This window comes from Silurus aristotelis (assembly GCF_946808225.1).
Source record: "Silurus aristotelis genome assembly, chromosome: 3".
Taxonomy (NCBI): Eukaryota; Metazoa; Chordata; class Actinopteri; order Siluriformes; family Siluridae; genus Silurus; species Silurus aristotelis.
The window spans coordinates 25,523,688-25,539,260 of NC_139576.1; the positions used below are offsets into that span (position 1 = coordinate 25,523,688).

General features: G+C 37.9%; 1 protein-coding gene across 1 annotated transcript; it reads right to left on the reverse strand.

Annotated features, from left to right (window-relative positions):
• Positions 1 to 5,571: 5,571 nt before the first annotated feature.
• LOC310723926 (lactase/phlorizin hydrolase-like) lies at positions 5,572 to 15,545 on the reverse strand. Its single transcript, XM_083537427.1, has 17 exons — positions 14,884 to 15,545; positions 14,304 to 14,374; positions 14,134 to 14,217; positions 12,454 to 12,547; positions 12,081 to 12,159; positions 11,253 to 11,943; positions 10,527 to 11,172; positions 8,799 to 10,355; positions 8,415 to 8,683; positions 8,039 to 8,329; positions 7,691 to 7,889; positions 7,346 to 7,548; positions 7,165 to 7,271; positions 6,920 to 7,051; positions 6,458 to 6,681; positions 6,052 to 6,294; positions 5,572 to 5,950 (listed from the first exon to the last, which is right to left on the reverse strand). Exons 1-17 carry the CDS (start codon positions 15,506 to 15,508, stop codon positions 5,721 to 5,723), a joined length of 5,745 nt encoding a protein of 1,914 aa, XP_083393553.1. The 5' UTR covers positions 15,509 to 15,545; the 3' UTR covers positions 5,572 to 5,720.
• Between the last annotated feature and the right edge of the window lie 28 nt (positions 15,546 to 15,573).

Here is a 15,573-nt window from a genome sequence, read left to right on the forward strand (position 1 = left end):
CGCTATAAATGCGCCAGATACATTGACCAGCTCTTATGGGGCAAAGCATAGGGCTGCATTGGCGTCACAGAAGCCTACTGGGCCAGTCTGTATGGTCCCTCATGATACTCGTGATGCTCAGTATGATGTGATTTCGATCGTCTAAATTTAGCCTGCATGCTCACAGGGAGAAAAGAGCATGTCTCTGCTGGATGGAGCAGCAACAAACAGCCTTCATTGCGGGGTGTGAGAATATTAGAGAATAACAGTGACATTCAGTACCATTGCTGTGTTGTGCTGTACATTTAACACAACGCATATTAATTAAGCTTATCCCGGTTTTCTAGACATGTAATAAAGCCCACTTTTAGATGATCAGCCACAGCATTAAAACTGCCTGCCCAATATTGCGTAGGTCCTCCGTGTGTTTTCAAACAGTTTTCCCCCATTGCGGCATAGACTACTTAAACAAGGCCACTGCCATTAGGGAACACCATTGATATCTTGGTCTGCAATAACTTTTAGGTTGGTGGTCTGTAGCATCAACATACATCCACAAAAATGATAGAAACCCAAAGTTTCCCAGCAGAACAATGGCCAGAGCTTCACATTCCCCTTGCCAGCTTACTTTCTTTCCATAGTGCAACATCTCTTTACATGTACATTTATGGCAGTTGGCAGCTTGCACCCTTGTCCAAAGCTATTTACAATTATCCCATTCATACAAATGAGCAGTTAAAGTTTCAGGTTCTGAAAGTGCCAACTACATCCTTACAACTGAGCTACCTCTTCTCCTGGATGGTGACATACATACATGATGTAATGTGATTCATCAAACCAGGAGACATTTCTGTTGTGAAGATCACATGCCTATTGTAGGTGTTTCATGCAGTGGACTGGGCTTAGCATGGGCACTCTGTCCACTTTGCAGCTGCACAGCTTCATACACAGCAAACTATGATGCACTGTGTGTTTTAACACTTTGCTAGTCTAGTCTGCTAGATTTACTTTTTCAGTCATTTGTGCTACAGTAGCTCCTCTGTGGAATCAGACCAGACAGCTTAGCCTCTACTTCCCATGCACACCAAAGAGCATTAGAAGCTCATGATCTTGCATCTGCTTCACCAGTTGGTTCACTAGGGTGGTGGTGACTCAATGATTAGGGCATTTAGTTAATTTGGCACTAAACCAGGGGTCTTCATCTAAAATTGCTTGAGGTCCAGTAAATAAACCTCAACTCCAGCTGAGGTCCGGACAGTTATTTACCTAAAAACATGAATTGATGCTACACTAAAGAAATGAGTGTAGACAACATTTTTATTGGGCACATCATAAATGATTAAATAAAAGGAAAAATTAAAGATAAATAAAAGGCTAAAAAAAAAAAGCTAAAGTGCTTTTGTTTCTGCTAAACTGAGATTACAGTTTAAGTAATAAACGCACAACTGCACACGCAACTGCACGTGCACGTCTGATCGTAGCAACAGTGGGCATAGTAACTGTTGTAGAGACCCGTGGCGCTGAAGAACCCAAACTACCTACTGAGTTGACCTTGATGTGCTTGTATAAATTTGATTTTATTCGAAAATAACATTTGGCATATATTTCTTTCATTATGTAAAAAGGCTTTGCGGTCCGGCTGGACTCATCTAGCGGTCAGGATTCGGATCCACCGGTCCACCAATTGGTGACCCCTGGTCTAAACCCTCAAATGTAAATGTCCTCGGATGACTTTTGTTATGTATTATGCACTGCATACATATGGAAACACTCCACAAGACCTGGGGTTTTAAAGATGCTCCGACCCAGTGGTCTCATTTTTTTATAAAGATATAAATCATATAAAATCATTCCATCCAATGTGTATTCCTGCCCCACGCATAGTGTTCCCAGGATCGGTGCTACATCCACCAGCTAGATTCAGATAATTAACAAAGTATAAGATATAAATATTGAATGACTAGATTTTGTTAAAAGTTACAGTTAAAAATAACAGTCACTATCACGTCACTTGGAAATGTCTATTTCCAACACCCAGTGATCAATCAAGAATTCGGCCTTGAATACAAAAATGAAAAGAGTATGTATGGTAATAATCTCCATTACTACAATCCATGCAAATTAAAACCACATGTGTAAAATGAATGTGAATATCATGTCCAGGGTTCTGTAAGAAAAAAGAGACACTCAGATAATCTTATGCCTTAGATTACAGACACAGTCAAATAAAGTGCATTAAATAGTCCTTTGTTGTTGTTGGATTTCATAGGTAGATTGAAAGATGTTACTCCACTCATACTTGGCTCACTGCACTGACTGTACATTATTCACAAGATGACAAGAAATTTATTTTATTACAATTAAATGGTGTTTTAATTAATAATAATTTGTGAGAACTGTAAACTTGGAAGCACCTGACAGTTGCTTCTGTTGTTTGATTTTAAAATATAAACGTAAAGTTTTGAGAACTAGCTAAATGCAATAAAATGAAAGGTAAAGTCAGGTTCTGTTTTTTAATAATAAAAACTTCTAAATTTCCAAGTTACTCATTTTTAGCTTGTCAAATTAAAACAATACATTTTATTTCTTTAAAAGCCTCTAAACGGTACACATGGCTTGTGGCAAGTTCCTGTCCCTGCACTTTGTAGTACAAATACCTTTCTACAATTTTAACCTGGGAATGAATTAAGATGTCAAATATGTACTTTTACATGGTAAAATGCAGCCACTTGTGCACTTTGTACATGTAACACCGACAGTTTAGATGCTACACACAATACTTCAGCAACCAGTGGCATTTATTGACTTTCAGTGCGACAGTCTTAACCAGCAAGGTGCTGGAGAATGGTATGATCTCGCCACCTAGTGTACATTTAATAAATAGCAACAAGAATTCCATGAGTTCTTCCTCTTCTTTTGGCGTCTCCCATTAGGGGTCGCCACAGCGGATCATCCTTCTCCATATCCCCTTGTCCTGCACATCTTCTTCTTTCACCCCAACCACGTGCATGTCTTCCTTCACCACATCCATAAACCTCCTCTTTGGCCTTCTTCGTTTCCTCCTTCCTGGTGGCTCCATCCTCAGCATTCCCCTACTGATATACCCCATGTCCCTCCTCTGCACATGTCCAAACCTTCTCAATCGAGCCTTTCTCACCTTGTCTCCAAAACTTCCTACATGCGCTGTCCCTCTAATAAACTCGTTTCTAATCCTGTCCATCCTCATCACTCCCACTGAAAACCTCAACATCTTCAGCTCTTCACCTCCTGTCTTTTACTCAATGCCACTTTGTGCTTTTTAAAAACTAATATAATTTTAAATCTCTCTCTCTCTCTCTCTCTCTCTCTCTCTCTCTCTCTCTCTCTCTCTCTCTCTCTCTCTCTTACACACACACACACACACACACACACACACACACACACACACACACACACACACACACATATTCTAAATGTATGTTGTCCAGAGGATAACTTAGTTTAATATCAAGTATAATTAAAAAAAATACAAAGGTAAATAATAGAAAAAAATGAATAGATTAGGATTAAAAGACTTTTAGATCAACATAACATTACAGCATCTTGAAATGTTGGTTCTTGGCTTCTTTAGAGAACCTACAAATGTTGGCACCCCTACCTCTTATTACTCAAAACAGGAGCATCAAGTCTATCGTTCAATCAAGCAGTCTGTAGTTACCAGAGGCTTGTTGCTTTGAATCTTGTTCTAAATATTTACAATTACTTTTCTGTGGGTTTTCCTATTTTGAGTATGAATAGTACGACTCCTTTTCAGTGACTTTTTAAAACTCAAGCCCACCTGCGTGTCCAGAGCCATTCCATCATAATAGGTCCCTGCATAGCAATAACCTTCAGTTACTCATAACAAGCAAATACATTTCTACCAAGTACTAAACATGACATTTTAATTAATTAAGATCATTTTAATTAGTATAAAATCTGATTCCCAGCCAAAACCCAGGCACATACAGTGTACTGCAAAACTGCATTCAGTTAAAGCTCACATTCTGCAGTTATTCTTCAATCCAGTCTTAAGCATAAAACTAAAAAACAAACGTGTTTTAATGCTTAATTATTTATATACTGAGAAGTAGCTGCCACAATGCATTATACCTAATTATATTCTGTTATTAATGACTAGAAAATTTACTTTCTGCTCAATCAGTTTAACGATTATTACTGTGGACAGGCTCTAGTTTAATGGTACAGTCGGTGTTCAACTCAAAAGTTAGAAAGGCATGGGCTCACACACAACAGTCTCTAGAGTTAACTGTTCTGTTCTGCAGACAGAAATGCCTTCCTGAGGTCACTGAAGTCACTGCCAGACTGGTTCGAGCTAACAGAAAGGCTACAGTAACCCAGATAACCACTCTATACAATTGTGGTGAGCGGAAAAGCACCTCAGAATGCACCAATTTCAATTTTGAGGTAAATGGATGCAGAAAAGACCACATCAGGTTCCACTTGTGTCAGCATGTTGCTGATCTTCTATAGCATTAATATGCACTATGACACAAAGTAAAAGGGATATTAAACTGGTTCCATTAACATGACTACAAGTTCTTCATTAGCTTCCCAGTCACCAATAGGTCTGAAAATAACACGACAGCTATAGGACGTGGTAGAACAGAAAAATTGCAGCATGGATGAATGTGATGCATATCAGACCCGCATGGATGAAAATGCCAAAGAAATGTTTCAAACATTTTGTGAACTCCATTCCATAAAGCATTTTGGCTGGTTAAAGAGCAAAGAAAGGCATTATTAGTATAGTGTTTAATTAAATACATTTTTATTTGTATAGCGCTTTTAACAATGAACATTGTCTCAAAGCAGCTTTACACAGATAATGTGGTGATAAAAAATGAATATGTTCTTTGTAAGTGTAAGTTTGTCTCTGATGAGCGAGCCGGTGGCGACTGTGGTTGGAGAAACTCCCCGAGATGGCATAAGGAAGAAACCTTGAGAGGAACCAGACTCAAGAGGGAACCCATCCTCATCTGGGTTGCACTGGGTTGTTCTTGATAAAGTGCTAATGCATGTATGAGCCAAATATAGTATCGATTGATCGAACAGAAAGCACAATTGCAAGCAAAATTTAATGAACAACTTTGTGTGTAAGTGCAGGAGAAAGCAGCAGGTCACTGGTTTGATCCTCTTCCTTATTCCTAGAATGAATATCAGCATGGCAGCATATGAGCTGCTTTTGAAGAACCCATTTTTTTAATCTTGTTGAAGCAATGGTGGTCATTTACAGCTAATAATGTCATGATGCTTAAAAGGGATTTCTTACACTTTAAGCCTGACATACCTTCTAGTGTATTAATACAATAAAATAATAAAATATGCATTTTCAAGAATGATGATGATGGCAGATGTAGTAGTAGTAGTAATATTGTTACTTCATGACATAAGTCTAAAAGCAGAAAAATCAATAACCACAGGCAGAGAGAAATTATAAAACGTCTACAGTTTAAAGTTTTAAACAGTTTTTTTTTTTTACTATGTGTAAGCAAATAAGTTTGTATCAGCAAGGTACATTACAAATAAAAACACAGCAAAATACTAATATTAAGAAATCCAACAATTTATCACTTGGCAAGAAACATCCCAACAATGCATATTTTTGTCCTGGACATACACATTTATAAACCATCTCTACCAGACTTGGACTTGAGCCAAAGTTACCATGGAAACAACCCCAGAAATAGAGTAGAGTTTTATCACAATTTCTGCTCAAGGTTTATGTGTTCCTGCATAGAGTCTTTTCTGTGTTTTTTTGACTTAATGAATCTGTAGGTTATGAGAGCAGCTGCGATCACACCTGCAATAGTGAGACTAAGGAGGATATACAGGGCCACTTCAGCATCTGAGGGTGATACATTTAAACCAAGAAAACTCACCCTCACCTCCTCATCAGGAATGGGCGGAAGTGTTGGGGGTGAGCTTGTTCCTGTGATAATAAAGTGAAAAGTGTTATTATGTTAAAATATTCAATGAATTCTGTAAACCTTTTGGTTAATTTTTGGTCATTTTGTCGTTATTAGTGATTACCTCCAATTTCAGGTTCAAGGTTTTGACATTCATGTGGTCCCTCTGAAGGATCTGGAAAGCCATTGCATTTGATAATGGTTGCATAGTGTGCGGCAGACTTCTTGGCTATACGTGGTAGGGACGGGTCGGAACGATTTACATAAAATAAACCAAATTTCTCAGCAAAACCAGTGGCCCACTCCAGATTGTCCATTAATGTCCAGGCTGTATAGCCCCGTATATCTACTCCATCCAACAAATAAGCTAGAGAGATAAAAAAAAATTTTAAATACATAATTTATTTAGAAAACATTGTATTTAAACAGATTAAACGTGTTCAATAAAAAGACAACACATATGTAGCTAATTGATAAACATGCAATTTGACAATTTTCATTCACAAATTTTTTTTTATAATTAGTTATACCTTTCAGAGCCTGATTAATGTAGTTTTCATAGTAGTGGATTCGGTGAATGTCATTCAGGTCCATGTTTCCTCTTTCGGAAATTCCATTCTCAGTAATGTAAATAGGAGGGTTTCCATACTGTTTCTTGATGAAATTCAAAATTGTTCTAAATCCAGGGGGGGTCACTTTCAACCAGGAAGATCCAGAATCCAGCCATGAACGGTCATGGAGAGTTCCCACCCCCCTTAATAAGTCAAAATGAAAGTGAAAAAATGGTAAAGCAAAGATTTTTATTATTAGAAATAAGTTTTTAATAAAGACAATTGACCAATTGTCTTTATAAAAACCAATAAGTGCATGCTATTGGTGATTACACATTAGGTCCCTTACAGTTTTCTTAAAAAAAAAGTTTGGGGAAAGGCCCATGTATAAGTGTCGCATACATGATTTGCATACAATCGCATACATGATTGTCCTGTTACCTGTCTGCATCATAGTGTTGAAGTTTCTTGTAATCCAGGTTAAAAGCCAGCACAGTGGTGTAATGATTGAACCCAAAGTAATCATAAGTGCCTTTTATCCTTTTCACCTCTTCTGGGGTAAATTCTGGAAGGCTTTATAAAAACATGTTGAGATACATCATGTGTTAAGTGATATATATATATATATATATATATATATATATATATGCTAAATATGGCTAATATATGGCTAAAATGTGTTTTACCGTGATTTGGGTAGTCCAGCGGCCAAACTCCTCTCTCGAATTCTATTCTTCATCACATCACTGTAATCGCCATTAAATACAGGATGAGCGAACCAGCCAATCTGGAACTATATTAGAAGAATGAGAAATAGCTTATAAATGTGGAAAGCTAGCAGTACAGTTCAATATTTGCAGTTATTACCTCCACAACACGAATGGCTGCATCATAATCCTCTTCTTTGTATGGGTTTCTAGGCTCTGCCCAGTCAGAGTTGATGGTGATTCCAACGATGCCAGCTTGTTTGGCTTTGTAGTTGTCATTGTACAGATGCCAAGCCTCAGCGTGGGCCTTAAGGAGATTGTGAGCCACTATATAAGGCGCTGTACCAGGCCTAAAACTTATACCTAAACATAGGACAAGCATCTCTTCTTACAGTCAAATCAGAATTGCTATTGTTACTTGCAAATATATATAGCAGTGGAAAACACATTTAGTATAATCAGCTTTCGATTTAGTTCATAATATAACTATGTAACAATACTATACCTGGTGCAGCAGTGCCGTAACCATGTCCAATATTTGCTACATTATAGGGTTCATTAATTGTGATCCAAAATTTTACTTTATCTCCTAAACTTTTGAAGACAACATTGGCATAATCCTTGAACCTTTCAACGATGGTATCATTCTCCCACCCACCCACATTCTGCAAAGCTTGAGGGAGGTCCCAGTGATACAATGTGACCTGTTGGTATGGATAAATGTAAAATTAGTGAAGCAAATCTTTTGTACCATAATGCCTTGTTTAATGTTTCTCCAGAAATGCAAATATACATACATTACAGCAGGAATAATAGTATTCAACAGCTAAAAATAGGTTAAGGTCTTATTCACCTGAGGCTTTATTTTGACTGCCAAAAGTGCATCCACCAGTCGGTGGTAATAATCCAAGCCAGCCTGGTTAATTTTTCTAGTAGTTCCGTCAGGCAGAATTCTTGGCCATGATATGGAGAAACGGTAATGGTTGACCTTGAGTCTTTTTAGTGCTTCAACGTCCTCAGTGATTTTATTGTAGCTATCACAGGCAATGTCTCCATTGTCATCATTTCCCACCCTAAGAGGTGTATGTGCAAACGTGTCCCAGATACTCACACCTTTTCCATCTGCTCTCCAGCCTCCCTCAATCTAAAAATTAATAACATAAAATTAAATATTGGATTTAAACTAAGTATAGCCTTATCTATCTTAAAACCATGTGATATCAGTTTACCTGATAAGATGCAGTAGCTACACTCCATGCAAATCCTTCACGGAAATGACCATACAATGGTTTTTCCTTATTCGGTATCGGAAAACCATTGTCTCTGACTATTTGATAATAATAATGAGCACTGCGTTTTGGAGTCCTTGGTCTATCTGGGTGTTTGAAATCCACATGGTGAAGTCCAAAGACTAAACTGTACCCATTAAGCCATTCAAAAGCATCCATTACAGACCAAACTGTAAAACCTTTAAGTCGGACTCCATCCAAGTTTTGTGCTAATAAACAAAAACATGCCAGGTTTTAAAAACCAAAGTAATTGTTTGTTGAATATCTATGTTCATTATGTGTAATATATATGCTTTATCCATATAAACTGCAGCATTACCACACCTTTAAGTGCTTCATCAATGTAGGTCTTGAGGAAAAATATTCTATCAGTGTCATCAACTGTTGTCCCAGTATCTGTAGCCACTCCATTCTCAGTTATGTAAATTTCTGGGTCCCCATACTCTTCCTTTATCCAGTTTAGAAGTCTTCTCAGTCCCCAAGCTGCTGCTCTGAATTGTTTCATTGCAGTGACTTGAGAGTCTGACACATCGCCTATAGCAATGTCCCGATCATACTCATAGGATTTAGGGGAAAGTTTAGCGGTCACATGATGTGCCATTTTTGTAGTGTAGGCATTAATGCAGAAGACATCAGCGGTGCCTTGAATATACGCTTTCTCCTCCTCAGTGAAAGATGGCAACCTGGATTCAGCTAAGCCTTGAATTTCACTCTTGTTACCCACTTGCCATTTCATGGAATCAGGATAGTCTCCATTTTTGAAGATAGGATGAGCAAACCATCCAAGCTGAAACTGGAGGGCTCGATCAGCAGCCATCACCTCTCGCGGTACATTTACATCTTTAGGTTCAATCCAGTCAGCATTGAGACTAATGGACACCTGACCATGTTGTGTTTTCCGGTATTTCTCATCATATGTGTGGTATGCTTTAGCATGCGCTTTTAAAAGATTATGCGCTATCCTATAAGGGGCATCTGCAGGTTTTTTGATACCAGGGGGAAAAATTCCCAATCCATAGCCTACCCAGGCAATTGTATGGGGTTGATTAAAGGTCATCCAAAACTTTACTCTGTCTCCAAAGCTTTCAAAGCAGAAGTCACAAAAGTCATTGAATATGTCAATCATAGTGACATTGTCCCAGCCGTTGATGTCTTGAAGAGCTTGTGGAAGATCAAAGTGATGAAGTGTCACCATCGGTGTGATATTATTTGCAATAAGACCATTTATTAATTTGTTGTAATAGTCAATTCCCATCTTGTTTACGGAATCTCTAAAACCACTGGGAAATAGTCTAGGCCAAGATAAGGAGAATCTATAAGTCTTTACTCTCAGAGCTCTCAACATGTACAGATCCTCCTCTATTTTATTATAGCTGTCACAAGCCACATCACCATTGTCATTATTTTTAATGTTATTAGGTTGGTGAGTGAAATTATCCCACACACTAGGCCCTTTCCAGTCTGCATCCCAGGCGCCTTCAATTTGGTAGGCTGAGGATGAAACACCCCATTGGAATCCTTCTGGAAATGTCCCATAGTGGTAAAGATTCTTCTGAAATTTGGATTGCTGTGAGAACTTTTCCCAGACAACTTTTGATTTGGATGGAACTTCCGATGGTGGTAGGCTAGAACGCAATGAACTTTTAGTTCCTTTACCAGTAATTTGTTTAAAAGGTTTTGCACTAGTTTCTATAAACCCGTTTCTTTTGATTAACTGGGATAAATAGTAAGCTGAAGCTTTTGGGGTTCTGGGTCTATTGGGATCCTCAAAGTTAACATAATGAAGACCAAATCTTTGACTATAACCTTGAGGACCCTCAAATCCATCTATTAGGGACTGTACAGTGAACCTCTGCACATCAATGCTGTCATTGTGGATAGCTGTAATTACAAATTCAAAAAAGAAATTCAGGTTGCTTAAAACAAGTTCACATATTTAAAGATTTGACCAAAATTGACCAATGTTTTGGTAAAATTATATAATAATAAAAAAAAAAACTCTTTCTAACTAATGCTTGTTAATTATTATATTGTAATGATCTTAATAATTACCTTTTAAGGCCTCATTGATGTATGACTTAAGAAAGTCTATACGTAGCGTGTCATTGAGCAAATCCCTGTTGTACTCAGTTGGCATTCCATTTCCAGTGATGTAAATAGGTACATTGGTGACTGCTATGTATTCGGTTGCAATATAGTTCAGCAAACGGCGAAGACCCCATGGCACTGACTGAATCTGGCTTGATGCTGTGGTAGTCCAATTCAGGTCAATATGAGTCTGAAAATCCCCAACATTATCTGGTCCAGGGAGACAACTGCCTTTGCTTTCACTGACAAGTCGGGAAGTGTGGTGGTTAAGCCCAAAAAAATCAGTCGTACCTTTGATTCTTGTTTTCTCAGCTTCCGTAAAAACAGGGAGTTTGGCCACTTCCTTACCACATGCAACTGTTTTCTTACTGATCTGATTCCTCAGCAAAGCTGAATAGTCTCCGTCTACAAAAATGGGGTGAGCAAACCATCCTAGCATAAAGTGCAGGTAGCGCTCCGCAGCCTCTACATCCTGAAGACTGGCAGAATCTTTTGGTTCAGCCCAGTCTGAGTTGAGAGCAATACCTACTCTTCCACCCTGTTTCATCCGGTATTTATCATTGTAGACATGCCAGGCCTCTGCATGAGATTTTATCATGTTGTGCGTCACCTGAAAGGAAAAACAAGCAGGTCTTGATATTCCTTGCTTTTCCTTTAACAGCTTTTGTTGTGACCGATTGTCAAACCTACCTGGTAAGAAGCAACAGTTGGGTCTTTGATTGATGGAGGATGTTCACCTGTGCCATACCCTAAGTTGCTAACTATCCAGGGACTGCTGAAAGTGTTCCATGTCTTTACACGGTCCCCATATCTGGAGAAGCAGAAATCAGCAAATTCTTTGAATGCCACTACAATTGATTCATTGGTCCAACCCCCTTGGTCCTGCAGGGATTGCGGCATGTCCCAGTGATGTAGGGTGACTGTAGGCTCTATACCTGAATGTAGCAGTGTGTCAATCAGCTTGTCATAGTACAAGGCTCCTTTTTCTAATAAGCTTTCTTTTTGACCAGTGGGGAAAATTCGGGCCCAAGAAATAGAAAACTGATAATTGGGTAACATCATGCCCCTAAGCAGGTACACATCATAGTCCACCTTGTGGTAGCTGTCACATGCAATATCAGCAGTCTGGTTATTAAAGACATGGCCATCATGTCCAAAACGGTCCCAGACAGTCTCTCCTTTTCCATCTTTTGACCAACCACCTTCTACCTTGAATGACTCAGTGGAAACTGCCCATTGGAATCCTTTTGGGAATGAGTCATTCAGCAAAAGATCCCTCTCAGATGTAGTCTCTGTTCTGAATTTCTCCCACACCTTTTGGTAAGAAAATGTAGATTTACTTCTCTTTTTGTTGTCAGATTTTTGGTCATCACTCTGAAAACTGTCCAAAATAATTGTACAGTTAAGGGTACATATGAGCAACACAAAACATGTTAAAATCATATACTATTCGTTATACACATTGCATTTTGTATGGTTTTAAAAGTGACAAGATGACAGTAAATTGTATATACTTACCTCGCATGTATAGCATTGTGCTTTAAAAACAGGTCAGTAAAGTCACACCCAACAATGTGAATCTCTGGGTATCTAAAAACTGAAAAAGGTAAATTTGTTTTAAAGGTCTCTCTCACATACAGTACAGAAATGTTGTCTGACATTTGTGGAAAAGAATAAAATGTTAGTATCATGCTAGCAAATCATCTTGAATAATACAGCAAACCACCTCTTTCAATTAAAGATGATAATTGTTGTAAAGCCTTAGACCCTTGAAAGAACTGCTAGATAAGTGATTTGATCCCTCATAATTCACAAAACATTTATAAGTAGGACAATCATCTTGTGGCAGCCATTTGAATGTTGATAACATAAAACATCCAGGGACTATTACCTTCAAGGACACTACTCAGAGGTTGAAAACTGCTGTCAGCACATTGCTTTATGTTCATGTGATATATGAGAATGTTTTGTCGACCAACGGTTTCCTGGAACCATAAAAAGTCATTTTATTTAACAACAGAAAAAAAAACAGAACAATACTTAAGTTTGAATAGTTATGGTAATCATATATAACAATTATTTATAACATTATTTGACAAAAATGTAAATATATATCTCATAGTTAGGACTAGTTATTCTGAAGTTATTAGTAAGAAACACCTTTGTCATAAATATCAACACTGTCAAAGTAATTTTAGATTTAGGTGACCCTGAAAGATGCTTAGAGACGACCACCATGCTCATGCTCATGCTAAACGGAAGTTTATGGAGTCAACCAGGCAACAGCAGCACTGATTTCCTCAAGCAGCACAACTCTAAAGATCACATATGGGATTAGGCATCAAAACCTAGTGGTGATTCATGAACAAGGAAACCTCCTCTATGTCTTTTCTCCTTTAAACATAACAGTTCTGAATATTAGATTACCCCTCAGTTGGTGATCCCGAACTCCCAGGTGACCTGACTCAGGCTCTGTTCACACAAAACACTAGGTGATCAGATCACAAGTGCAGGTATGGATTCATCTCAATGAAACATTGTTATCCAATAACCACATTTGATGGTTATCTAGGATGCTTATGGCCAGTATTAATGCAATTGCATTATAAAGTCTCTCAGACAGCAACAAAGGAGCAACTGGCAATTGCCCTAGTCAAAGCCTCACTGCTCCTGAGCTCTAAGGAATCCCACTCATTGATAAGATTAAGACTATAGATAAGACTTTTTTTTTACACTATTCTGTATGAACTGAAGTGACTGTTGTGGGTGTAAACCCTAGATCAGCTGTCTCTGAAATACTCAAACTAGCCGATCTTGTAGCAAATGCCCATGCCATGGCATACTTGACTTATAATATTTCTGCATGACTTTTTGTATTGTGCTGCCACATATTTTGCTAATTACAGTACTGTACAGACTGCATAAATGAGCATTTTGCAGGTGGTCTAGAATAGTGTACAGTGCGTGCATCTTGAAAACACCTTCATTACCAGTCAAAGGTCAAAATGTTAAACTTCAAATTGGAATGCCATTTCCTAGAAGGCAAATGGAATTTAGTGAGACATATCAGCTTTCTATGCTTCTTGTTGAATGCTTTTATAGCCAAGGTCTGAGTATATAAGCTGAGTGTGTCATCTCACTATAGTCATTGCTGTGCAGTTAGTGAAGGGGTTCGGACACAGCAGCTTTGAGATGCTCAGTGCAAAGACTTGACATAACTGGTTGCCATTTATGGGATAAGTTGTGAGCTGCAGATCAGTGAAATTCCAAGGGAATGACAGCAGTAGTCGTTTCAAAGTCTCTGCGTGAATTTGGTGGAAGGTTTTAAATCTCAATACAGGATGTTATCAGGTGGTTCATCTAGTCTTTGTTAGAAGGATTAGTGTGATGAACTAAACCAGCTATTAAACTGGTTTTAAGAGGATACTAGTAATATATTAAAATAAAATTACATCCATGCAAATACAGGTATTATGAAAAAACTAGTTAAATTAGAGATTGGTAATGCTATATTGTTCATTCGAAAAAGCATTTTTTTTTCTTTTTACAATTTTTGCAATCATTTGTTTACCTGGACGTGTGTTAATGCTTCTCTCAGACTCGATGTGGTTTTGCAGTTGAAGTCCATGTGCACAGATAAGAAGTCTATATTTTTCTAAATGGAAAACAAAAATGCAGTTCTGATGGATGTTTATCCATTAAACATAATGATTATTGACAAATTACATTTTAAATTCTTACGATTTCCATAGGAGCTACACTGTAAAGTCTGCTGATATCACTCTCTCTCACTCCAAGGGACACACGAACTCCTGAAAGCAGTAAGGTTAATCTCTCTCTTAGGCTTGTTGTTATTACACACATTATTAGATAACGCAGTACAGGGTTCTAAAGATAACATTGAGATCAAACTCATTTTAGATTAAAGGTTATGTTTGAGCATTATGATAAGTCTGCCTTAAAATATTTGAAAACCAACTGATGTATTTTGTGAAAGAAAATAGTTTGTTATCATATTTATAATTTCAGTTCATAATTCAAAATATATTTTACATTAAGGGAGTTTGATGCAAACAGTGCAAATCAAGCCTTTCACTGTTTATCATCCAGTGATTATTAATGAAAAAAAATATTATTTAAATCACAAAGTGAATAACGTTTTTTTATTAAATACTAGCCAACTTGAATATTCTTTAATGCTCTTCGTCCTGTTTAATTTCTTTCAACAATTCTGTTTCAATGTAATTCGATCATTGGTGAAATTTCAGAATAAAAACAATTCTGACATCAGAAAATGCATGGTATCATTTTTCTAACTTACCTTTATATATATTATGGTACATTGTATACACATCTGAATGAACTTGGAGAGCATGTTGAATTTGCACTTCTTTGAGCTCATGTACATGACTAAACGTAATGTAAGAGTCAGCCAGATCTGCAAACCTGGAGAAAACAAAATCAGCATAGTCCTTAAAGAGTTGCCACACATCTGGGTTCTCCCAGCCTCTATATCTAATCCTAAGACCTTCAGGAAGTACAGAATGTTGGAGTTCAATCACAGGTTTGATGCCTGATTCAGCCATTAGCTTCATGAGGCTCGTGTAGCAGGTCACTGTATCTTCATGGGGTTGGTTGGGATCACCAGTAGGAAGGATGCTTAACCAGGAAAGGGGAACTTTAAAATGTGTGACCCCTCTTTCCTCCAGGTACATAAAGTAGTCCCTGGATTGTGTTGGGAGATGATCTCTGCAGTCAAAGACATCATCTGCATCACCTGAAGCTCCAGATGGCAAAATCTGTCTGGCAGAAGGGTTTCTTTTCAACTCCTTTATGAAATGGTTGGTTAGAGGACCTGCTAAAATCGCGAAGTCCTGCAGCTGTTCTTCATGACTACTGCTCCAGTAGAAAGTCAACAGCCAAAGAAAGAGAAAACTTCCCTTCATGGTGAAGTCCTTCAGCTTCACCACAGAATGGTTTCAAAACGAAATCGTCCCAAATGCCTTTATAC

Coding starts and splice junctions, on each gene's coding strand:
- LOC310723926 (XM_083537427.1), bottom strand. CDS start 15,508: ATGAAGGGAAGTTTTCTCTTTCTTTGGCTGTTGACTTTCTACTGGAGC. Junction 10,356..10,526: donor CATCAATGAGGCCTTAAAAG/GTAATTATTAAG, acceptor TTGTAATTACAG/CTATCCACAATGACAGCATT. Junction 7,272..7,345: donor CAGCCATTCGTGTTGTGGAG/GTAATAACTGCA, acceptor CTTCTAATATAG/TTCCAGATTGGCTGGTTCGC.